The sequence below is a fragment of the Alligator sinensis genome, unplaced genomic scaffold (genome assembly GCF_000455745.1).
Source record: "Alligator sinensis unplaced genomic scaffold, ASM45574v1 scaffold129_1, whole genome shotgun sequence".
NCBI classification, from domain to species: Eukaryota; Metazoa; Chordata; order Crocodylia; family Alligatoridae; genus Alligator; species Alligator sinensis.
The window spans coordinates 1133613-1159896 of NW_005842303.1; the positions used below are offsets into that span (position 1 = coordinate 1133613).

Genomic DNA, 26284 nt, shown 5'->3' on the forward strand with positions numbered 1-26284 from the left:
GTGTGTGGAGAGGATGCAGTCTCAGGCACAGGCAGTGGCAGTGGCACTGCTCCCCTCTCCTTGCTGCTTGTAGCAGCCTCATCCCTTTTAGCTCTAGGAAAGATCCTGCATCTCAGTTTGGTGGTGGGGGAACTTACAGCTCTCCCTCTACCTCCTCTTCCAGCCCTCCCTGACGGCTGGCTAGTGTGGCCACCTGCCTTTCCACCACGCTTCATGATGTGTTTCATGTCTCCTTTTCAAGAAATATCTAAATGTATTTGCGTTCCTATATAAATTAAAAAATGTAGGTGTGGTGCAGTCAAGAAATTTATGGAAGCGATAGAAATATATCAGTCTCTGTATATAAACTCAAAAATGTAGGTGTGGTGCAGTCAAGAAATTTATGGAAGCGATAGAAATATATCAGTCTCTGTATATAAACTCAAAAATGTAGGTGTGGTGCAGTCAAGAAATTTATGGAAGCGATAGAAATATATCAGTCTCTGTATATAAACTCAAAAATGTAGGTGTGGTGCAGTCAAGAAATTTATGGAAGCGATAGAAATATATCAGTCTCTGTATATAAACTCAAAAATGTAGGTGTGGTGCAGTCAAGAAATTTATGGAAGCGATAGAAATATATCAGTCTCTGTATATAAACTCAAAAATGTAGGTGTGGTGCAGTCAAGAAATTTATGGAAGCGATAGAAATATATCAGTCTCTGTATATAAACTCAAAAATGTAGGTGTGGTGCAGTCAAGAAATTTATGGAAGCGATAGAAATATATCAGTCTCTGTATATAAACTCAAAAATGTAGGTGTGGTGCAGTCAAGAAATTTATGGAAGCGATAGAAATATATCAGTCTCTGTATATAAACTCAAAAATGTAGGTGTGGTGCAGTCAAGAAATTTATGGAAGCGATAGAAATATATCAGTCTCTGTATATAAACTCAAAAATGTAGGTGTGGTGCAGTCAAGAAATTTATGGAAGCGATAGAAATATATCAGTCTCTGTATATAAACTCAAAAATGTAGGTGTGGTGCAGTCAAGAAATTTATGGAAGCGATAGAAATATATCAGTCTCTGTATATAAACTCAAAAATGTAGGTGTGGTGCAGTCAAGAAATTTATGGAAGCGATAGAAATATATCAGTCTCTGTATATAAACTCAAAAATGTAGGTGTGGTGCAGTCAAGAAATTTATGAAAGCGATAGAAATATATCTGTCTCCATATATAAATTCAATAGCATAGGTGTGGTGCAAAGAAGGAACGTATACAAACAAATATATACAGTAAATTCCTATATAAAGTAAATTCTATAGTAATCCTATCCAATATAAGTATAAAATTCACAAGAATAAATACTAATAAAATAAAAGCACCTACAAAAAAAAAGGTATTCTGAAATCCCTCTTGCTAGGGTAGCAAGCAGGGAATTCTTTAGAAAAATCAGTGCTGCTAGCTATAGTGGTCTGATGGTGAGCGGCTAGAACAGACAGCTCAGTAAGTCACCCAAGGCAGAAAGCACGGCAGTTCAAACAATATTGGCTTTTATGCAGTTTTTCTGTCCCTCCCCCAGAGGACTGGGGATGGAAGCGACCTCAGGGAAGGGTGAGAGTCACTAGCCAGCTACACATGTCAATAATGAGAGCACTCCTCCCCCTTACTTTACTTTCACTTTCCCTGCAGGAAAGCCATTGAAGGTAAGCCCAGCTTCATAGTCAAAACTCAAAACATTTCAAATTTTTCGAAATGTTTCGACCTGCCCTGTTTTGTTTTGACCCTGTTTCAAGCCTGCCTGTTTTGTTTCAACTTTGCTGTTTCAAGGCCAAAATGATTCAAAACCGCGTCAAAACAAAACGGGCAACAACATTTCACGCAGCCCTAATGTGTAACTCCTGCCAGGAGATGGGATGGGGAGATGGCTGTACAAAGTGTAGCATAGCCCAGTACCAGAATGATAAGGCTGGAATGGGAACACCCAGATCAGGATTTGAAACAAGCCCGTGGTACAGAGCAGTTTAAGCTATTCAAGGTCCAGATGGAATGTAATATGTAATTTGTTTTGATCACTGTATAAAAAGAAGGTTGGAAACTATGGGAACTTTGTAGCAGCCCAGGGGAGCCTGGGTGGTGTTGTGCCAACTACTTTGTCACAGGCACAAATGCATTAACATCTGGTCTGATGTACTTGTTAGGCCAAAATGTGTTAGGGCTGAATCTTTGCCATGAAATACGTCTGTGGTCAATCGTTAAAACTGCAATTCCTGAAACCATAATACTGACAACACATCGATAACACACAACACAAGGACAACAGCAACAATGACAAGTACGAATGGGGTGTGTGCAATCTTCTATACCTGGGGGCTGTCTCACTTGTTTGTAAAACATCTGTGGGAGATGTTCACAAAGGAAGAGACTAGATCTCTTGAGATACCTTCCAGTCTAGGATTTCTAAATCCTACTTATTTGTCCAAGCCCTTTTGTAATTTGGGCCTTACTGCTTCTGTAAGTATACTACTAAAATATTTGCATAAAGCAGCCTTTATGCAAGCAAACTGTCTACTTAAATTGTTGCAAGTGTTTTAAAACTTCAAGATTGGGCCCCAAGTCTTTAATACTGTACAGCTTGAAGAGAAGCCTGAAGAGGGAGCCATTGCTATTGCAGAAGTAGCAATATTAAGGAAGTATCTATATTACTGAGGATAAAGTGATATGTAACAAACTCAGGTACTTCTCATTATTTCTTTTTTTTTATAAGTACTTATAAATACCTGTAAAGATGGAATGTATGCAGGAAAATTTAATGCATTCAATGCATTAAGTAAAGAATGTTAAAACAATTATGAAAATTAAAATATATTCATCCTTTATTTTGAAATTATTCTATCAATTAAAATAAGTTAAAATGAGACCTGCATTAACTTAATGTTGGTATAAATAAAAGACTAGAACGTTTTTTAATGTATTTTATTTAAAAAATAAAAGCTATTTTGAAAATACCATTATAAGTTATTCTGCCATCCTTGCGTTTGCAAAACTATTATTGATTTCATTATGAATACTTCTTGTATAAGGAATACAGGTTTTCAATGCCAAAGGCAAGTAGGGTGGCCATCATAGAGGCCATTCCGGTTTTTTGCTACTCTGTCCTCTGTTGATACAAAACCAGACACCTTTATGTCCTCTATTTTTCTCTTCAGGACATAAATAGAGGACATAAAGGCATCCGGTTTTGTATCAATAGAGGACAGAGGATAACCAGACTGTCCTCTATGATGGTCACCCTAAAAGTAAGTAATGTATCAATAACTCTGTGCAATGTAGTCAGATGAAGGTTTTGTTTCTGCAGCAGAAGCTTTAATATTCTCTATTTTGTAATTTACATTAGAAATGCCACAAGCCTCACAGTTAACATAACTAGAAGCCTTATGTTATACCAACCCAACTTCATAATGGATTTATTGTGATCAATAGATTTACTTTTGTAAATCTAGAATTACACCAAAGTAAATGAAAACAGAATGTATCCACATATAGCTAGTTCTGAGAGTCATTTATAAAAATAAGAAAAGCAAGGTCTTTTGGATCACATTTTACATAGTGCAAAATAAATTATGTAAAATAAATTAATAAAAATAATTACATCAGAAATTACTGTAAATTATAAACAAGAGCAGAATAGAAAGATAATTTATTAAAGAGGGAAAATAAGGTAAGTGTTAAAACTAAAAAATAAAAACAGAAGGAAAAATGGAATTTAAAGATATGGTGATTCTTGGGCTGTTAGTTCAGTTTAGTTATACACTGAATATGGAGAATAGAATAGAATAGATTAACTTAGGGTCTACAGCCATTAAAATGTATTCACTACTCTTATAACAGACTAGAGTTTCATTATGTAGTTACATATACTGTGCTGATTACTGGCACATATGAGAGAAAAAAAAATCAAACCACTTTAACATACAAAATATAAATATCCATTCTACATTGTTGTGTGACGTTAGATGGAACACCAACCCCCACCCTCAAAAAGCTACTTGCTAATGCAGGTTCCAAAACATTGTATTAAGTACAACTCTTTCAGAGGTCTTCATAAGTTCGTATTATATGAGTAATAATAAGAACAAATAATCAAAGGGGTTTTTTTCATCTTTCAAAGGACAATATTAAATGTTCTATGTGAACATGGGACCCAGTAAAGATGCTTTGTACTGTATTTCCAGGCAGATAAATGAAGTTTTACTCTAATTCCACTTTTCCTTTCTATTGTCAAAGGAATAGGAATGTTGTAGAAATGAAATGTATGAAGTGCCTAGCCATGTTGTAAAATTGGTGATTAGATTATTTGTTTATGTAAGCCACTTGAGCCAGGCTCATAAGTCAGTTAAAGAAACTCTCAGTATGGGCTCAGTTAAAAAAACAAAAACTGAAGACTGCATTCATTTGGTAGACCAGCACCTGACGCCAAGGATTCCACTTGAGGCCAAAAAGGAATTTTAGTCATTGCTATGACTAAGAAAATATAGATTGCTTCTTCGTTAATTAATAGTAATTTAATGTCTGAAGCAATATCAAAAAGATAACTGTTGTATCAGGGACTGTATCCTTTTCACATTGGCATATATGGTCCATGGGCCAGAGCTAGACAATGTAGCCATGTCATATGGCCTCCTAGAGCAAGGTGAGCAAAATACAGATAGCAGGTCACATCTGGCCTGCCAGGCAATACCATCTAGCACATGGGGTCCCTCCATAAGCCCCCTGTAAGCCATGGCCCCAGGCTGCCCCTCTGCAAGCTGGGGCCTCCATGCAGGAGGTGAGGCTCTGTTTGCTAAGCAACCCCTCTCCCCAACTTGGCTTGTCCCGCCCCCAGCCCTGAGCTAGGGGGCATTAGAGACAAGCCTCTGCCTGGCAGAGCTTTTTCCTGATCACCCCAAGGCTATTTCCAGACTCCCTGCTTGCAAGACTTGGAATTCAGGTATGGGTCCCACTGGGCCAGGGCCTGGGACTTCCACTGGAGGAAAAGGGGTGGGAGTGCAGGGAGCTGTGCACTATGGGGCTGGGCTGGGCTAGCCCTGCATAGTGCATGCTGCAGCAGCGCCAGAGCAGCGCATTATGGAGCTGGGTGGGGCTGACCCTGCATCCTGCTACCACATGCAGCTGTGGAATGGGGTGGGAGCATGGGACCTGCGTTGCTGTGGGGCCAGGCTGGCTGGCCCCACATGCTGCTGACATGTGCAGCCAGGGATTTGGGTGGGAGCTGTGTATTATGGGCTGGGTGGAGCTGGCCCCACACACTGCTATCACCCGTGGCCAGGGACTGGGGTGGGAGTACAAGGAGCTGTGTTCTATGGGGCCGGGTGGGGCTGGCTCCACTCACTTGCACCACATGCAGCTCCAGGGACTCGCACACTCCAGGGACTCCAAGGACCCCTCCAGACATACTCACACCCTTCCACACACTCCACCCCCCACCATACCCCCAACACACACCCACTCCCTCCCACAGGCCCCCACACACTCCCAACCTCCCAGCCATCACCACACACCTCCACCCCAATCACATGCCCTGCACTCACACCTCTCCACATCCAGCCCCAATATACCCACACCCCCAATGCCCAACATCCCATCATATACAATATACAAGAGGCTGTATTTTGAGCTATTATGCAATCTCTAGATACACTATGCAAACACATAGATCAAAACTTTTTTAAAAATAAAATTAAAACAAGTTATAGTAGATTTTTGGGGGTGGGTTTTTTTTTTAGTCTATAATGTGTTTTTTTTCCAGTTTCAAGATGGCATCCCCCCCCCCCCCAAAAAGAATCACTTTCAGGGCAAGAGAGGGATTTCTGGTGGCAAAGGTCAGGGGTTAGAGGGAGGACTTTTGGTCCCAAAATGGTGACTGGGGGGAAGGCACCTGTATGGGGGCAGGGCTACCCTTGCAGCACTTGACAGCTCACCAACACTCATTAAGTGGCCTTCCAGCCACACTAATTGCCCACACCTGTCTTAGAAGGACTAGGAATTCAGAGGTGTAGCAAGTGGATGTTGGGCCTACCACCTAAATTGAGAGACAGCCCCATCTCCAGGTAACAAGAAAGTAATTACAGGCCCACCTGGGAGGACTGAGCCAGCTGATGATGAATAATTAGCTGGCCCAGAGGAAGTTAAAAGCTCCCAGGGAAGAGAGCTACATGGGGAGAGAGAGAGAGATGGCTGTGAAGCTAGAGGCTGGAGCAATGAGCCAGGGTACTCTCTCCATGTCTGGGAAAAGGCCACAAGGTTTGGTTTACCCCTTTATTGTTTGTATTTGATATTTGCAGACTCACAGTTTATGCTGTGTTCTGTGGACGGGTTCACCCAGGGAAAGACTGTGTGGTACAACCAGACAACCTGCTACAAACTCATCATAGCCACCACTACTGTCCACCCTGTGGCAGAGGCAGCGTCCCAGCCCCTTCCACGCTCCTGCAGGAACAACCATGTTGGCCAGAGACTCACCTGTCCAGGTCTGGATACACAGCATAGCCCTGGTGTGCAGGGGAATGCAATCCCAGGGGACAGCAATCCCAGGAGCACAACAACACATGCTCTAGAGAACCATCTCTGATTGGCCCGTGATAAGATGTGGGCAATTTAAAGGGAGGATGCTAAGGAGAGCTTAGTGTTTGGCATCCCCAGTGGAGAAAATGTCACCGGAGATGACAGGATGACAAGCCCCAAAGAAGAAGACCTGTGTGCTGGAACCTTGGAAGCTGCCAAGACTGGGACAAGGCCTAGGCAGGGACAACTCTCTCCCCTGGAAAGATATGTAAATGGGGACAGGGAAAGGGACAGAATGGGTCTTCCTCTGCAGAAGTCCAAACTAATCTCCTAGGGGAAGAATACCTGGGGGAAACAGTTGATATAAACCAGACAAAGTAGAAGGGAGCTGAGACAGCAAGTGAGCTGGTCTGCAGGGAGTAGTGGGGACCAAGGAGAAAACTGAGGCAGCCAGCATAGAGAAAAAAAGTTATATACGTCCTGCTGGTGAGAGAAAAACCGAGCAGAACCATGCTGCCTTAGAGAAAGGGAAAAAAGATCCAGGAGGTATACCCACAAATTTTGAATTATTAAAATAATACAGGGAGAAGAGAACCACAGATAAGAAGCCTTCTCTAGTATTTAACTTTTCCATATCAGTGGGTGAGAAGATTTGATTTAAAATTAAGAGGAATCCTACATCCATTTTGCAGAAAAGAACAATTGAGGGCCAAAGTCAGAGGGCCTGGGGCCTGCAGGGGAGGAACTACTAATGAGTTCATGGAGATAATTCTTACTTGAGCTCATGAGGGAAGTCATATTATGATGCAACTGGCAAAGAAAGAAGACAAGCCACCGTAAGTTAAAACCAGGGCGAGAGAAAGACCAGGATAGGCTCTGCTCAACATCCATGGAGAATGGTGACTATCCACCCAGGAGGAAAGGGGCAGGCTATAGCGGATGTGAAGCCCTCCAAAAGAACTGCCACAAGGTCAGACAGACTGGCAAGGCAAAACATTCATCCTCCCGAATATATATTTCCCATCAAGATGTAGCAAGTGAGTGGGAGAGAGAGATGGAGATCAATATAACCTGTTGCAGTTGCAAAGTGGAAGAATATGACCCACTCACACACCCCAACACCACATCCAAATCTGGCTCACAAGGAGGCCTAAGGTCAAAATCCAGCCTAGGGGGATTGGGTGAGTTTGACACCCCTGCTTTATAAAGTTCATTTTTCATGTTCAATTTCTAGAAAAGAAAAATTTAGGATTACAGTGGAATCTGAATTATATTTACTAATAAATATTTATCAGACAAGACATCCAAAATTATATGGAATGCACACAGTAGTATTTATTAAGGTGTATTATGCCACAGGATGTTTTTCTAGATAGTTGCAAGTTTGTGAAGAAAAGCTGCATATAGTTTTGTTCCCTCAATGAAATTGTATCTGTAAGAAAACAGAGGAAACAGAGCAACTTAACTATACAGCATGGGAGTTCTTCAGACACACATATACTTGCTATGCCTCCAGGAGCCAGGATCATGGCTGGAGTCCCTGGCCACACCCCCTCCTTAGTCTCTGGCCCAACTGAGGGCGAGAGACTAAGGGGGTGACGTGTAGGGTGTGCACGTGGGTGCCCCCCCTGCGTGTGGCAGTTCACCCCCTGTGGGCGTGCACGTGGGTGCACCCCCTGCGTGTGGCAGTTCACCCCCTGTGGGCAGTCACCACTCGCCACCCCACCACTGGCACCGCCAGCAACATCTGCAGGAGGTCCATGATCGCCCCTGGCCACCGCTGCCGCTGCTGGCAGCATCTGTGGGGGGTCGCCAACCCATGGTTCATGCTTGCCAACCCCCTCCCCACTACCGACAGTGCTGGCAACGTCTGCGGGTGCTTCCTGCTCACCGCCACCAGAATCCCGCCACCATGCTCCCGCTGCTGCCGGGGCAGCCATGCCCCTGCTAGCCGCTGGGCGCACATGCCATTCATGGACAAGGGATGCCTGCACCAGGGTTGGCTCTGCCTCTCAGAGCTGGGAGCCAAGAGCATGGCTGAGGGGCTTTCCTCAGCCAACCCAGAGACTGAGGACAGGGCATGGCTGGGGGACTCCAGCCATGCTCCTGGCTCCCAGCTCCAGGAGATGGAGCTTCCATTAAACTCCCAGTGAAACCAGTGTCAATCTTACATACACACTTAATTGTGAGAAAAATACAAGCCTTGTGTCTTACCTCACCTGTCTGAACAGAAGCTGGAGATTTGTATTCAGATTTCAAATAAAATGTTTTTGGTCTACAATTAATAAGCTAACTATTTAATCATTTTTATTCAACTATTGCTGAACATCAAAATAAATGGCAATGGATTCCCTTGCAAGTAGATCTTTATTTCACTGAAGTGCTGTGTCTCTATTTCAGCTTGAATTATTCACCACATTTACCTCTCAGTTGCTTCTAGTAACTCATATGTAATACAAGTATTTATCACAGGTTCGCTAAAACAAAACATTCACTTGCTACCGTGCATCTTTTATCAAACTATTATTCCTTTCATAACACAGGAAATTCTATGTAACCAAGTATACAGATATTGTGATAAAACCAATGTCGACTTAATTTCACCGCTCTTAATCATTAGAACTGCAAAATAAATGTTGAAATGAATCAACAATGCTGTGTAAAGGGATTTTCAACTTGGATTTTTTAACTGACTAATTCTTAAAAATTCCTAGTAGATAATAGCTCAGGTGTTTAAACAATTCTGGGTGGGACAAATTCTTTTTTTGGAGGGAGGAACCCCTATATATACACATCGGAGTTATACATGTAAATTTGAAAAAGTGGTGTCAGTGCAAGGTTCTCTTAAAATGCTAGCAAGGGGTTTTCATAAAATTATATTTTAAAAAAATCACTAACATTCAAAGTAGCTTATTTCCCCCTAAATTAAAATGTTCATCTTCATGATTCTTAAGGAAGAGAGTAAAAATACCTGCTGATCTTTTCATCTTGCCCATGCGTAGCATCATCCGGTCCTCCTATTCCTAATAACATTATACTCTTTCCAGTCAATTCCTCGAAATATGTGACAATTGGAATTGTCCCACCTACCCGGATCATGTCAGGCTCTTTGCCAAACACTAGGGAATGGAGAAAACAATATATGCTTTATAAAAATTAGCCTGATCTTTAAAAGCTAAATGTAATGCCCTTTCTGCCTATATATCTGGGTATTTTAGCACATTGTTCTACTACAAGACTTGTTTCTTACCATTTTAATATAAGAATATCTCATAGATGTTTTCTCTGTCTTGTAGAAAACCTGTTCAGATCTGATGTTGTTAAGCCTGGGTCCAAATGATCGACTTTTTATCTCTGGGGTGTGCCCATTAAATAATTTTAGATCCTGAGCCTACAAATGACTGGACAACAGACCCTGGCTACCATCTGAAGTGTTGAAGCCAGTAGTACTGAGGCATTAGTATTCAACCAAGTATTGAGCAGCTTTAAATAGTCAAATTACTGAAAAGTGATACAAGCGATCAGTGAAATAGTTATGTGTATAATATATGATCATTCAGTACACAGGAATATTAATGAAATATGTAATGACCAGGGATCCACGTTTTCTGTTCACCACAGAAAGTTCTCCTTCTCTTTTTAAGGAGAAAAATGCAGGAAACCACAGGTTTCCCCTTGCAGGGTGACAGAGTTTCAGCCTTCAAGGGACTGCTTGAAGCTGGGAGGACCATGAGGAAAGCCATCAGCCAGTGGTGCCACCTGCATGTATGCACACACATGCACATGGCAGCTAGGCAGCAGCAAAGTGCAGGTAAGTCAGGGGCAGTTGGAATTGAGGCCCTCACAGTGAGGGAAGGAGTTGGGCAGGACTGGGGCTGGAGTTCACTGCCCAGCCAAGGTGGTACATGGAGCCCAGGGCTGGGACAGGAATTTGTGGCCATGAGGCCCAGGAAGGCAATGGGACAGAGCCAAAGGTGGCTTGTCCAGGGAATGGCAGGGGGCCAGCTCCCACCACTGTGCGTGCTCCCAGAGAGGGAGACTTGGAGGGGCATGTGCCCCCCAGATTTGTATGCTGGGCAGGGGTGGGTATGGGCTGACCACTGTGGACTCAAGGCTCCCTGCCCTGCTGCCCTTGCCTAAGGGGCTTCCATAGCTCAGTATATGCAACCTATCATGGCAGGGCAAAGCAGGGTAGGGACACTCATTGCCACTGCCAGAAGCCCTGTGCCACCATGGCAAGGTGCCCACATGGTAGCAGTGGTGGTGGCATGGAGTTGTGCCTCCACTGCTGCCAGATGGACAGGGGGCACCTCACCGTGGTGGCATGGGGCTCCTGGTGGTGGCACCAAGCCTCCCTACCCTGCTTTGCCCTGCTATGATGGCTTGCACATGCTGGGCTGTGGAGACCTCTGGGGCAAGGACATCTGGGCAGGGAGCCCTGAGCCTACTATAGTCAGCCCACACCTCTCCCACCCCCACGGGCTCCACTCCAGCTGTGCTGCCCATGGGGGAGGGGGAACTCTGCTCTGGCTGAAGCAGCCACCACCTCCCATGGTTGGCAGCCAGGGGTTGGGCACTGGCTCTGGCGGGCAAGGGGCTACGGGTCATGAGTGAGGAGCAGCAGTAGGGCTGGGGAGTTGGGAGTGAGGGGCACTGGCAGGGCAAGGGGGCTGTATGTTGGAAGTAGGTTGGGAATCCCAGTAGGACTAGAGAGATGAGAGGTTGTGAGTGGGGTTTGAGTGGCACTGGCAGGGCCAAGGGGACTGTGGGTCAGAAATGAAGGGCACCAGCAAGGTGGTGGGGGCTGTGAGTTGGGAATGAGGGGCACCAGCAGAGGCAGGGCACTGGAATATTGGGGCTGCTCAGCACCACAAAGCAAGGCGGGTGAGGGTGTGGGGAGAGCCACAGCTGGACCCATATCTTGGTGAATGAAGGGGTAGGGGGAGCTCTGATTTTCTATTATAAAAGAAAACAAAATCAAACACCAAAATATATAGGTATTTAGAATTTATCGTGTGTGTGTATATATATGTGGCATTTCATTTTAATCATGGAAAAACACAGGTTTTAAATCAGAGAATTTGGGGGGCAGTTAATCAGAGAATTTGCAATTTTTAAACAGAGAAAACCCAGGATCCCTGATAATGACCAAAGTCTCAAAACAAATAAATATTATGATATGGACAGCCATGTAAAAAAGTATAATTTGATATGAACACATCATATGCATAATACAAGCACAACGCGCATGATTCAAAATGAGGCATATAACCTGGTTTACATTTTTGTAGTTACTACTTTTGCAGTTGTATAGTTTCAACTGTGCAATGTAATTGTCCAGTAAAAGTGACCAAACCTCTTTTAATTGCTTTCCTTGCTGCCAAAAACTGAGGATTATTTATATCAGATAGCCAAGGTTTAGCTCCCCGGACATGGGTTATTTTAACACTGTTAGAGCTCTTCCGTTCAGCAAATTTCTTGGTCAGATAGTCTGTCACCTGAAAGAAATAAATGTGTGCATAATAAAGTCAATTGTGTTTGTGTGTTTTAAAATGGTGACTTGGCACAACAAACTCATGTGGGATATGGTCAAGCCCAAGCATCCCACTGTTAGGACACAAACTGAAAGTGAAATGTTAAGAGTCTGGGAAGAGAATCCCAGCTACACTGTTCCTGTATTGCCATCAACCATCAGCACCTGAACTGGCTCACTTACAGTCTTTTGTTGCCCATTTTTATTAGCAGGTCCTATTCAGAAATAAGGTATATACAAGGGGTGTCAAACTCATCTGGGCCTGCAGGCTGGAGGAGTGGCACGGGGCCAGTCCATGGGCTAAATTATGCCCGTGGACCTTCCTGCCCTCCTCCCTTCCCTCCACGCCAGATTGGGCACATTTTGGCCAGTCCAGGACCATCCTGCATGCAGCCGTTCTGGACTGGCCGGGAGAGGGCACTGCGTGCAATGTGTATTCGAAACGGACTAGAATGAGCACCATGGGCAGCACCGGTCCTGGAGTGAACTTCACATGTAGTGCAGACCTGGACCAGCTGGAACAGGCACTATGTCCAGCGTGGACCCCAGAGTAGCTGGACCAGGCACCACATGTGGCACATGTCATGGACCCTGCCTGCAAGGCCAGTCCAGCAACATGTTGATTAATTCAGATCTACAGGTAGCACCAAGGGGGGCTAGATGATGGATCCACGGACTGGATCCAGCCTGTGGGCCTTCAGGCAGGATCCTTTCCCCCATGCCTGCTCCCAGGCTGGAAGGAAAGTGATTACAGGCCTTCTAGATAAAAGCAGGAGATGTCCATGCCACTGCACTCCTTCTGGAGTCAGTAGTGTCAATAGGACATTGTACATATTGTTGCATCTTGAGCCAAACAAAAGCTAAAGACAGCGTATTGTTTGCTGAAGCTGGTAGTTTCTGTTAATCATCCTATTGCAATCATATGTCAAAGCTCCTGAAAAAAATTTCATTTGATGTGAATTAATTGGAAACTCAGGGCTTTTCACAAGTTGTCAGATCAGCCACTCAGATGGATAAAGTTCCAATGTCCTCTCATGCAGGCAATAAAAAACTAGAGACCACTTTCTCCAAAGGAACATTGGTACAGTGTGGGTCAATGCGAGAAGGGATACATGAGGAATTAATAAAGAATAGGTCCATAACTCTACCTGTTTCTCCACTACAGAAGGCTTCATGTTTGGAACCTGACGTATTGAAAATTTTACAATTACTTTTGCAGGGATTACAGTCTTAGTTCCAGGTGCAGAAAAAGCTCCTGTAATTCCATGGATGGAAAGAGATGGATAGCGTGATCTTCGAAGTAATAATTCTTCCTAAAGATGTGAAAAAATGTAAATGCATCAAAGCAGAGGTGGCATGTAATTAGCTAGCACTTCATGTTATTTCACAATGACAGATCACCTAAATTATTCCTAGACAAGTAGCAACATCGGTATTATTATTCACGCATACATAGTCAAACTGTGGGTTCTTTAAGTATGCTATATATAAATCTGCCTAGAGATTGACAATGCCAAATCTTCCATGACTTGTTTTTTAAAACCAATTTATTATAGCAAAATGAAAGCGATCCATTTATTAAATCATAATATCTATTATGTGTGAAGATGTCCAGCTTCCAAGCATTTAGCTTTCTGCAACTATAGAAATCATCTTTTCAAGTCCATAAAAGGAAATCAGTAAAAAAAAATCTCACATGTAAATGTTAGGTTTGATAGCTATTTTAACTACACATTTTATTGTGGTATTTATGATATCAGATCGAGCTAGAAATTAGCTTTCATAACAAACACACCACATCTGATACAGATTTTATATTAATTTGACATCTAATTCCAATCAGTATTTTCTCATTTTTATGTGGGGCACACATGTTCTATTAAGGTTAATGGTGTTAGAATAGAAGCGATATGAAAACAAAACAATGGCCAATACTTAATGAATAAGTTAATTTGAAAGATTATTTAAGCAATGTTTTTGTTGGAAAAATTACATTCTTAAAATGAAGAGTGATTTTGTAAAAATCCATGTCCAACCCCCTTTCCTCAAGAGTCAGGGCTTTTAACAAATAAAAGAATTGGTAGTAGGCCCAAATTCTTTTCTCAGTTGGATGGGTATAATCCTCATGAAAACACCTGTTTTACCAAGAACAGAATTTTGTCCTTGGAGTTCTGGCAATATATGGATCTGCCAAAAAGTGAAACTATTCTTGGCAACCATTACTAGTAGTAGCATTGGTGCTGCCTCTACAATCATCATTATTTAATACTTACAACAAAGTTTTACACAGAAAGCATTCTGTTAGTTCCACACACAAGGCATTGTTCATGCCCTGAGTAGCTTGCTAAACCCTAAGATTACAAATTACACAAAGGTTCTCAGAAGAATGATAGGAAAATTAATGCACAAGCTTCCTCATACAAAATCACCCATTTTAAAGTGGAGGTTTTTAAAAAATAAACTGATAACCATCAACTGGTTGACTTAATATACCAGTTTTAACAGAGGTGGTGCTTGAGGAGAGATGTGAAAGGACCATTGATCTGAGGACTTGATTCAAAGTTCAGTCAATTCATTAGAGAGTTCCATTGACTTCAGTAAAACACACAATTTGTTATTCCAACTGAAAAGTCTGAAACCAGTCCAGGAAAATTCTATTACTAAAATAAAAATATAGATATCATATAACTTAGTTTTGTAAAGAAAGTGTTTTATTCCATATTTGGCCTTGATCTGATCTAGGTCATATTCATTTCCTTCATAGAGTTTCTTCTCTTTTTCTGTGAGAGGAGCTACAGCTTCATAAATTCCAGGGATCAGAATCTGCCCAGCAGAATCAACAAGACTGTCTGGAAAAAAATCCAAGTGACTTTGAAGTGGTTTAGAAAGATAATTTTCATGTCCACTAAACACTACAGGGATAATAGAAATCTGCAAGGCATTTTTGAACAAAGCTGTTTCAAAACTCTACAGAAATTGTTTGTGCTCCTAATACTCTCTGTGATCTTTCTGTTAGCTTTCACTGGGTGCGTCTACACATGCATTTACTCCAGCCTTGATTTGCTGTGCAGTAAACTACTGCACAGTGGGTGCGTCTACATGTTCATTAATGTGCCTTAGATACTGCACATTTAGTTTAGTACTTCATTAATAACGTAAATGCATAGTGCCTAGAGTTACTGCTCAGTAGCACTAGCACATGGTTATTTAGTGATGCTTACTGCATATTAGCCTAATAACGCTACGCAGTAGCCTATTAGCACAGTTTTATTAAGCTAATGCACAGTAATCTCATATAGACATGCCCAGTAAGGATTTTTGGGTAGGTGTCTACACGTGCAGCAATTAGGGAGAAAATTTTGCGCCAGGTCCCTACAATATGCTCCTGAGGCCACTGGGGAAAACTCCAGGGTCTGGCTACAGCTGCCAGCACCTGGCAGCCATCTTTAGAAGCCAACTCCACTCTCTGCTCTCTGGGAAGCCCCTTCCCTGCCCAGGAGAACTGTGTCCAGCACAGGGGCAACACGTGGCAGCTCCCTCCTTGCCCACTCTGCCTCCCTGTGCCATGGCTACTCTATCCCCTGCCCCTGGCAACAATGACCAGTATCCTGTGCTCCTGCTGGCCATGGTGCTGACCCTGCTGGCCCTAGCAGGCACCCCCCACCCAGGCACCCAAGAAAGCCATGCACCCACCAGTGGGGGCCAGGGCACCAGGTATGGGAGGCCCTGGCCAACCACCTCCTCCTGCACTCCCTGCTCTAGCCCACCTGCACCCTTGCCCAGAACCCCTCCCACCTCCCCCTGCCCATCCCTTGCACCATGCTCACTGCAGACACATGTCAGAAGAACTAGTCTTTATTTCCCTCACATATAACAGGCCTCCCTCTCCCCTCCCTTCCCAACACACACAGTCCCTTCCTTCCCTTTCCCTCCCACACACAGCCCCTCCACCACCCACCCTTCCCTCCAACAATAAAAAACACTCTTCTCTGTGGAAACTACATAGAAAGTATCTTTTCTGTGGAGTCCCAGAGTGGGGGCCCAAGGGGTGGGGCACCTAGGGAGCAGAGCCCAGGGACAGGTGGCCAGTACCCTGGCCTCTGGCCATTCCCCTTCCAGTCCACACACCACAATGACTTCAGCAGGTGAGGGGTCCACCCAGGACGAAGGCATCCAATGCTCTTCCAGGGTGGGTGGCTCCCCCTCCAGCTGGTGGAGTCCAGGCCCAGCAGAGCTGATGTCCAGGCCTGGTGCTGCTCCACACAGCTCTGGCTCCACTCCTGCATGAAGCTGGGATGAGCGACGGGCCGTGGCCAAGGTGGCTAGCAGTGGACCCAAAGCGGGGTCCAGGCCAGGGGCTCCTGCAGGTGGGCGGTGGTGGAATTCCTCCTCCCAGGCCCAGGTGAGAGCCTGCTTTGAGGTGGCAGGTAGCTTCCAGGGGGGCCACTGGGTTAGGGCCAGGGACCAGGCAGCAGTGGGCACAAATGAGACTGCCAGGCCCAGGATGGTGTCCAGCATCTGACAGTCATGATCAGTGGCCTGCATGGCTCCTCTTTCAGGCTGGCTGCTCTGCTGTGCTGCTGCCCAGACCAAGGTGCTCAGGCTCCTGGATAACTGGAACCAGGAGTTGCCCATACCCCCACCCTCTCCTCAAGAATCTCCTCTGAAAAGGCACCCTGGGGTTGGCACCCTACTGCACAGCTGCTGTGCCCTGAGTGAGCCCCTGCTGCGTATGCCTCAGCTGGTGCACAATGAGATGTTTGTGCAGGATGAGGGGTGTCTGACCCATTATGCCCTGCTGCTGCTGCTGATCTTCATGGTGCCCCGGGTGCACCTGTGCTCCTGGTACAGGACTGTAAGCTATGATGGAACAGGATCCCCTGTCCCTGCCCCCCACTGCCCTGGAGGTGCCAGGGCAGGGCAGGGGCTTGGGCAGGCCACCCATGCTGGTATACACCATATGGCTGTGAGCTGGATTCCAGGGCACCAGAATAGAAGTCAGCTGCCACAGAAAAGGCATGGTCTTGCGGGCATGACCAGACTGTTGATTGTGGTCAGTCATGGCTACCCACTGTGTCCTCAAGGCCTTGACCTTTGTGCAACACTGCTGCACCCACCAGTTGTGCTATTGCTCCAGCATCCCACCCAACAGAGCCTCATAAATGTGGGTGTTGTTGTGCCTACCCTGCTCAAACTGGCACAGCACCTTGTTACCCCAGAGCACCTTGAAGTCGTCAACCTCCTCCTGACTCTAGTTGTGGTCCCAGGTGGAGGGCACGAGTGTGCACACATGGGCAGTGCTGGGACTGGATGGAAAGAATAAGGCCATGCTGCTGGATCCTGTGCCAGCTCTCTGGACTCCCGCATCGCTGTCCCTCTGTTGCTGGCCCTGGGCAGCTGCCAGCAGTGCCCACTGCAGGCGCAAAGCAACAGACTGGCAGCCACATGGCAGAGGCTATTCCCCACAGCACCTGCAGGCATAGGACAGGCTGCTGGGGTGTGCAGCAGGGAGGTGGTGCTGGCCCTGCTGCCAGAGACAGCCTACAGGCAGCCCTGGGGAGCTGACAGGGCTGGTCAGGGGCTGCAGCACCCTGCAGCCCTATTCAGCACCCACCTGGTCTGAAAGCAGTGCCTTGGCAGCTGGTGGCAGCTTAGTACCTGGCAGCACTGCTGGGGTGCTGGGAGGTAGGCACAGCAGGGCTGTGGCCTGCCAAGGGGGACAAACAGGGTCTGCAGTGCTCTCAGTCTCTCTGGTACATGCGCCCCAGGGTACAAAATGTCAGCAGGCTTTTGTAGCAGACAGAGGCTACCATAGACACAGCCCAGCTCTAGAGCAGGAGAGGCTCCTAGGTTGCAGCCCCCTAGTGGCTAGACAGACCTGGCAGCAAATTTGCTGCCAGGTTGCATCTACACATGCTTTAATGTGAAATTACTAAATCACACTTAAATTTGCTACCTGCATTTGCAGGTAACAAATTTAAGTGGCACTGAGGGTTTTTACAGCACAGTAAGCATGTGCATGTGTAGATGTGCATACTTACTGAACAGTAAACTAGGCAACTGCACAGTAATGCATCTCAGGTAGATACACCCACTGTAACATATAGCTGTAGTATTTAAGGAGAACCATTTATAATGTATTTATTAAGTTAGAGGTGTTCAACTTCTGTGTGGTCAGGGGCTGCACAGCCTGGAGGCTGGCATGCCTCAGGTCCCATGCTCCCTGCCTCCAGGGGCAGGAGCAGGAAGTAGAAGCTTGAAGGAATAGGGGTAGCCGGAGACCCTGGTAACTCTAGCAGCAGGTATGAAGGGGAGAGTGATATTAATTCATTAAGCTGAATAAAAACATATAGGTGTCCTGAAGTCATATTTCTGAAAAGTACAAATGAGAGACTATCTAAAATATTTCAGAAATGGGGATCATGATATACTATTACTAAGAAAGCACTCATAGCAGCTCTTTAGTTTTCATTTTCTAAGCCTAGTTTAAATATTTATGTAATTTTTACCACCACAGGATGCCATCTAATAGCTCAAAGCACTGACACCTACCAGATAGAAATCTGAGTCAAAAAAATAATTGTTGTCTTTTTGGGACAGTAAAGATTGGATAGGTACCACACTTTTACCTTGGAGAAAGTAACTTGTGACCCTTCCTTATGGGAAAAACACTGTTGACATTTCAGGGGAAGTTGCTTTTTGGAGGAAAAGTCTCCAAAAGATAGACTTATGAGAAAAGAGAGCAAGACAGAGCAAAAAAGAGAAAAAGAGAGAGAAAGTGCACTCAGACAGGGATGGATGGATGTCAATTATCCTGAGGCTCTTAGAAAAACCACTGCAGAAAAACAAAATAACTATACTTCACTTTTGAAAACTAACATTGTTTTCTTAATTAAGCTTATAATTATATTGAAATAACTAGAGGTGAGTGTATGTCTATTTTGGTCTAAATCACTTAATGGGGACAATCTCAGGAGAGAAACACGTATACACTTTTGCAGATACTTTACAGATACTGGCACTTACATAGTAAAGTGATAGGCACATTGAAGATGTCATTTGGAGATGAGACTGAAAGACTAAATTAGGTATATACAGTTAAGAGTTTTTACTTCAGATAAATAGTGCTGGACACTTCCATGCAGCAACATCCTTCCTGACTTCTCAACTTGACATTTCTACAACTTTTTGTAGCAAATCTAAATAGCACACCCTGAGATGACTAAATAACATGGGTCAAAGTATGTTTCAGTGCAAGAAACAGTAGCTGAATACATGAAAAAAAATCAAAGCAATCTGAGTAAGCCTAATTTTATATATTACACACTAACAGACTGTAACCTAGCTAACTCTGAGATAAGTGATCTCCTCAGACTTTCATAGTCTTATGGAATTATTTGTATAATGTGTTCTCACTTCATTGGTTTCCTGTATTGAGGAACCCATGTCTCCTTTACTGATTTTCCGTTAATTTAATCAGAATCCTCTTTACCAATTTTTAGTGAGCAGTCTTTTGAGATGAATGTGTTTTTTTATGAGCTTTGGTCTAAATCTGTGTTTACTAAAACAAAAGCAACTTTCACACTTATTTTGATATCTAGTCCTACTAGATAGAAATCAAGAACATCCAGTATCTTTCAGCAAGGACATACTCACTACAAATGATAATATTTTTAAAATTAAAACATCAACCTTAACACTACATTAATGTAATTGATTCCACATGCTGTAAGAACACTGAAATAATGCCCTGTGTAGCACCCTGAATGGAACTTGATACAGCACAAGTTGCTGAGGGAGGAGTTTGAAGGAGGCACCAAGTCAGTTAGTGTGCCCATAGCTAGAGTGACAGATGCAGCTGCTGTACCTCTCTGGTGATTTAACTGGTTTAGTTCATTGGTTCCCAACCATTTTAGACTTGAGGCACCCCTCACTGGACTCAAGGCATCCCTTGGATAATGCCAGCACTTAGCTTTTACTAATTTTTTGACAAGAGAAAAAGAATAGAGCAATGTTTCTGCTGCAAATACTCAGAAAGACCACAACAGGTCAAAATGTTTTTAATACTACACTATGGATTCATAGAAGTTTAGGGCTGGAAGGGACCTCGTGAGATCATTGGGTCCAGCCCCCCTGCTTTTGGCAGGAAAGACTTCTGGGGTCAAATAACCCCAGCAAGGTGTGCATCCAGTCTCCTTTTGAAGATCTCCAGGGTAGGTGCCTGCACCACCCCCACATTAGGAGACTCCGTTTCCAGTTGCTTACAACTTCGCAAATAATAACTGTCTGGGCAAAAAATATCTGTGCCAGGTAACTGTCTATGGCTAACTTTTTTTTTCTCTCTCTCTCCTTTTTATTTTTAATATTTTTGCTGGGAAGATGAAGGATGCCTAATTGAAATCTCTGGGTTTATCTTTTGTATCAGGTTTTCACACCTAACAGTGCTAACATTACGTGGCACCCTTGGAAGGATCTCAAGGCACCCCAGAGTGCCACAGCATCTTGGTTCAACATAACTAGCTTAGATTAACAAACAGTTCTGTCATATTCTGATTCAACATGCAGCACATGAATCAAATAATACTGGGGCTGTCGTGTTAACAAATAAACTAAACACAGACTGTGTTGCTTTAAAATAAATATAAAATAAAATTCTGCTACCTTCACTCACTGAGCAGTTCTTTTTTGTGAGTATATGAAATAGCCTAATTTAAATGAAGTACACAGTCTAATGAAGGAAGCAGTCTAATTTAAATTAATCTGGCTTTATATAATGAAACTGTATCCCTAAATGAAATTTGAAAATTTGCCTACTACTTGTCTGGAATGGTTTAGATGAGAGTGAGTCTGCCTTGACCAGAGCTTTGGACTAGATAACTTCCTGAGGTCACTTCCAATCCGATTTTTCAGTGATTTTAAACCAGAATCCTCAGGCCTTAGTAAAAAAAAAAAAAAAAATCCAATCAGAACGAATACGAATTTTGTCTGGTAATGTCAGGACTGAGTTCACTACATTTAACTTGTGTGTTTTATGTTTTTGTGCCTTAAATTAGTTCGTGAAAGCAAGGGCAATATCTGACATGCTTTGAAATGGAACGAGACAGACATGGAACATTACATTTCATATAAGATAGACTGAAATGGTACTTACTTAACAGAAGTATTAAGTCATTCATTGCTTCCTGTACTATTCCTCCAAAGCCTCCTGAGTGCAAATCTTGGTTAGCACATTTCACCTACAGAACCAGGGTAGATTAACGCACTTAAATTTTTCCTTTGAAAAAACAGAGGTGAGCCTGCCAAAGTTTTCCACTGAAATCAATAAAAAGTAATTAAAATCTATGGTAGCTCTGTTCCAAGATATTTCAAACATGTCTTTACAATTCAGATCCCATTGTTGTGTTTATGAGATGTTCATGTTTATCACTCAGGAAAAATAGCATATGTACAAATGCACCTGTCTTTAAATACCATGCATACAATTTACAATTAAGAAAAAGAACATTATCCATTTCCTTCTTCCAACAATGACAGAATAGTTTGACAGTTTTGAGAAATCGAGCTAGAAACCACTTTATATTAGAAAGGGAGACAGATATTTTAACATTTAATGGCAGTTCACACATCTTTAATCAAAACATTTTTTTAGATAATCAAGAGGAAATGTTCAGCACAACAGTTACGTGCTCAATGCAATTTTTCTTGTCCTGCCAGCAGTCAGTAGAGGGGCTGGCTCTGACATTCTGTGATATCACCTTTGCTTTACTAAAAAAAAAAAAAAAAGTCTGGCATTTACATAGCTAGGAAGCTGACATGCTGTGAAGTATCTGCACAGTACTAGTGTTCCAACTGTCTTTGCAGAGGCTGAGGGAGAAAACTGTTCTTGATATTAAAGTAATATTTTATGCAAAATAAAAGGTACTTGGATTAAAATAATATAACGTGTTTTTCCTTTATTTTCTTTAAATTAATAATTTATGCCTTTCACCTTTTCCACATTATCAGACTGTGATTTTTTGTCTGTTTTACCTCAACAATTAACCTTACCAGTGATCAATCCAAATCACTTGTATCTCATGATCCCAGATAAATTCCTACAAGAATTGAGCATACAGGAAATCCTTAATTAATTAGCCCATGCTTGTAAAGTCCTTTGAGAATAAAGGCAGATATTGTCTCCCCAGTTAAATTTAGGCGAGTTTGCACTGGTATTACTGAGAGTATAATTTGACACACAAAGCAATTACATGTGACCTGTCTTATTATTGTTATTTCTATGTGACAGTATTAAAAAGCAGCAATTCTTTCAATTCAGCATTTAAGTTCCTTCCAAACACAAAGGAAGGAACATGGTATAATCATCATACAAATCTATGACTTTAAAGATGTCTGTATTTTCTAGGGTTGCTGGCTGTAGCCATATTGGTCTAAGGACATAGGTAGGCAAGGTTCTTTGGGTAAATGTGATATCTTTTATCAGACCAACTAAATATTTAATGTAAATATTTAGTTGGTCAAATAAAAGATATCACATCTACCCAAAGAACCTTGCCTGCCTATATTTTCTAGGGCTATTACTTCATGAACCTAAATTCATATGAAGCTTCTTTAAGACAATCAGCTAATATTCAGTAGTCAAGTAAAAAAAAACCCCAAACCTGTTTACATACTATACCTCAAGAAAGAAGTAGCTGTTTCCTCTTGTTCCGTATGTAATACCAGGTTTGCTGCTGAGCCAAGGGGTGTCAGTGACCACAATGTAATCAACATCAGAAAAAAATGTTGTGTTTTGTTGCTCAAGTAGTGCAGGTAACCCTTGGGATCCTACGTCTTCCATGCCTTCAAGCAGAAACTTAACATTAACCGGAAGTTCCTGTCAGAAAATGTTCCAAACAGAATCCTAAGCAACTGGTTACGTGGTTAAAAATAGTGAATTTATCGAAGAGAGAAGGGAAATGTCACATCATGTACCTGAAGTGCTTCAATTGCATTTAGTATAGCCAGAACTTGTCCTTTGTCATCAGATGTACCTCGGCCATAGAGACTGCCTGGAAATAAAATGGAATGAAATTAGATGTAATAAAGACAATTCCTATTAGACAGTGCGGGCCTTGGGGCTACACAGATACATAGTACATTGCCCAAGTCAAAAGAATCCTGTTTGGCTTTCAGAACACATGCAGACTTCTGCAAGGGCACATACAGGAAAACCATTAATGCAGGGGGTACTTGGGAAGGCCCTAGGGGGGTACACGTGGGCAGGCGGGGACAGAGCACTGCCACCCACCACCCTGTGCTACCTCCTCCCAGGAGCAGGGCCAGGGCAGGGCAAGGCCAGCAGCGCCCCTCTGTGGGCTGCACAGACACTGCCCAGCCATTTGGACTCAGGGGGTGGGGAGAAAAATTTCATGCACCGCTGCCATCCACCACCCCACGCTGTCGCTGCTCTGCATCCAGCTGCACCTCCCCCCCCCCCCCCCCCCGGCACCTCGTCTGGCCGCCAGGGGTACACTTATTTTAAAAGTTTGTAAACCCCTGCATTAATGTATTTAACAACTGACTACATTGGATACAGAAATCACTGAGATGCAATAAATAACTAACTCCTAGGGAATCAATTTTTAAAGTTAATTATATTTTAAACAATTTATGAAGAGAAAATCATAATTGAATTCATACTATATCCACCTTTTTTATTGCCATCTCACATACCTTTAAGGCAGTGTTTTAACATGTTGTGCCTGTAGATCAGCGTTCTACATGTGCCACAGGAAAAAGGAACCTCAGTCAGGACTGTTTGGTCCTGAAGTATTAAATATAACTCTATCACTCACTCTTGGCCTTTACAAATTCCAGTATCTGGATTTTTAATTTAAAAATGATGAAGTCCACATATACCTATTTGGTGTTTGCTGTTGGGAATTACTCCCTTTGTACACTTGCTTCTGATAAATGTTCTATGTTACACTATAATAAGTGAGTAGAAGAAAATGTATAATAAGCTGAGCAGAAGAGGCCAAAGAATGCTTTTTCCTAATGCTGTCTTTCACACACTGATAAAAAATAATATAGCAAAAACAATATAAGTGTAAGTGTACTAATATAAATAACAAAATAACGACAAAGGTAAGTGCCATGTGTTGCACTATGTTCTTGCATAAGTAGGTGCATCACAAACAGGTCTTGGAAGGTGATACTTCCCCTCTATGTGGCATTGGCCAGACCATAGCTGGAGTACTGCATCTAGTTTTGGGCGCCGCACTTCAGGAAGAATGTAGATAACCTGGAAAGGGTTCAGAGGAGGGCCACCCATCTGGTGAAAGGCCTACAGGACAAACCCTACAAGGACTCATTGAGAGACCTGAATCTCTTCAGCTTTCACAAGAGAAGGCTGAGAGGTGATCTAGTGGCTGTCTACAAACTCATGGGGGGGACAGCAGGAAATAGGGGATACAATGTTTACCAGGGCATCCATCGGGGTAACTAGAAACAGTGGCCACAAACTGAAGGAGAGCAAATTTAGATTGGACATCAGGAAAAAATTCTTTACTGTGAGGGTTGCCAAAATATGGACTACACTTTGAAGGGAGGTGGTGCTGTCCCCTTCCTTGGAGGTATTTAAGAGGATATTGCACAAGCACCTGGCTGGGGTCATCTAAAACCAGTACTCTTTCCTGCCCACAGCAGGGGGTCAGACTTGATGATCGAATAAGTCCCTTCTGACCCTTAAAATCTATTAAATCTATGAAATACTATTTTGTGCTGTTATTTTGCCCAGCCCAGAAGTTGTCACAGACTCAGAACATCTACCCACAGAAATCATTCATCAAAAAACAAACTTTTGAAACAAGGGAGGTTCAAAAGTATAAATGGCTGAAATCTGTATCCTGCCCCAGAATGCTCCTGCTACTCTGACTGTGAGAGACTTGTAGGGCCATAGGAAAGTAGATCTGGAAGGGACCTCATGAAATTATCTAGTCCAGCCACCTGTTCAAGGCAAGGTCATCCCTGAATAAACTATCCCATTCAAGTGGTTGTCTAATCTGCTCTTGAAAATTCTCAGAGATGGAGATTCCACAACTTTTCTAGGTAGCCTATTCCAATGCTTAAGCATCCTCATAGCCTGTCATCTGCTCTTAATATTGGGTACTCAACTAAATACACCCCTCTCTTCTGGGAGTTGGCTAGAATCTCCAGTCCTTTCCCTTCCACTCTGACTTCTGCCAGTAGAGCATCGCTGCTTTTCAGTCATCACTATATTGTCCTCATTCCTCCTCAAACTCCTGGTTCTGTTATCTCTTCTTTTCTTCTTCTGAAGTTAACAGTAGATCTCTTCTTCCTTGCTAGTCCATCTTCTGTTTCTGCCTGGTTCTGTTCTTTGTTTTTTAGTTCAGAAACCTGTTCCTCCTCTCTATTTCTCCTCCATTTGACCATTTCTTCCTCTGATTTGATGTCATGGCTACGTACTTCCATGGTTCACCCTCCTTGACAGGTCTGCCAGCCAGGTCTTCTTGTTCAGCAAGTGTCTTCAATTTATTCAGCTATATACACATCTTCTTTTCTCTTCTCCATCAGAGCCTCAACACCACATCTGCACTCCAGCATTCTTTCTAGCTGCATCCCACGTCGTTGCATTTTCTCTTCCATGAGTGTGTCAGGTGACTCCTCATGTATATAGAGCAGTCTTCAGGTACCAACCTAAGGATAATGAACTATTTCTCCCTCAAGCCCTGCTTGTTATCTCTGCTATTTTTCAGACTTCTCTGCTGCTGCTTTACTCACCATCCTTCCTATGAACTTCTACACAAAGACAAAACTCCCTGTTTGCTGCCCTTTGGTCATCAGGGTCTCACTAGTTGTGGCCGCTTGGCTGTTCAACCTCTTTTCTTCCAATAAGCCCCACCCTTTCATTTAGGCTCAACTGTGATCAAAGGCTGGGATCATGCAGGAATGGGTCTTTCAGGGTCTCCAGGCGACTCCGGATACACACCCTGAAAACTCCACACTGCAGATGAGTTCTTTTGTATATGGCTTGGCTAGTGCCGCACGCCCTTAAACGGTACGCTTCCTCCTCGGGGCACTCTCCTGCCATGACTTGATAGTAATAATTGGAGAATTCTCTCCCAGAGAGGGAAAAACTGGCTCTACCATCAGGGCTGTGTCCAATATTTCAAATAATCAGTTATGACTTGTAACAGAGTCTCA

The 26284-nt window shown here is 43.3% G+C and overlaps 1 protein-coding gene across 1 annotated transcript; it reads right to left on the bottom strand.

Annotated features, from left to right (window-relative positions):
* Window positions 1-7914: 7914 nt before the first annotated feature.
* LOC102369655 (cytosolic non-specific dipeptidase-like) lies at window positions 7915-25552 on the bottom strand. The gene is made up of 9 exons (XM_025209697.1): window positions 25361-25552; window positions 23209-23266; window positions 23051-23127; window positions 22755-22952; window positions 14741-15010; window positions 13228-13392; window positions 11903-12044; window positions 9518-9665; window positions 7915-7978 (listed from the first exon to the last, which is right to left on the bottom strand). The coding sequence occupies exons 1-9, from the start codon at window positions 25550-25552 to the stop codon at window positions 7915-7917; spliced, it is 1314 nt and encodes a 437-aa protein (XP_025065482.1).
* Window positions 25553-26284: the final 732 nt, after the last annotated feature.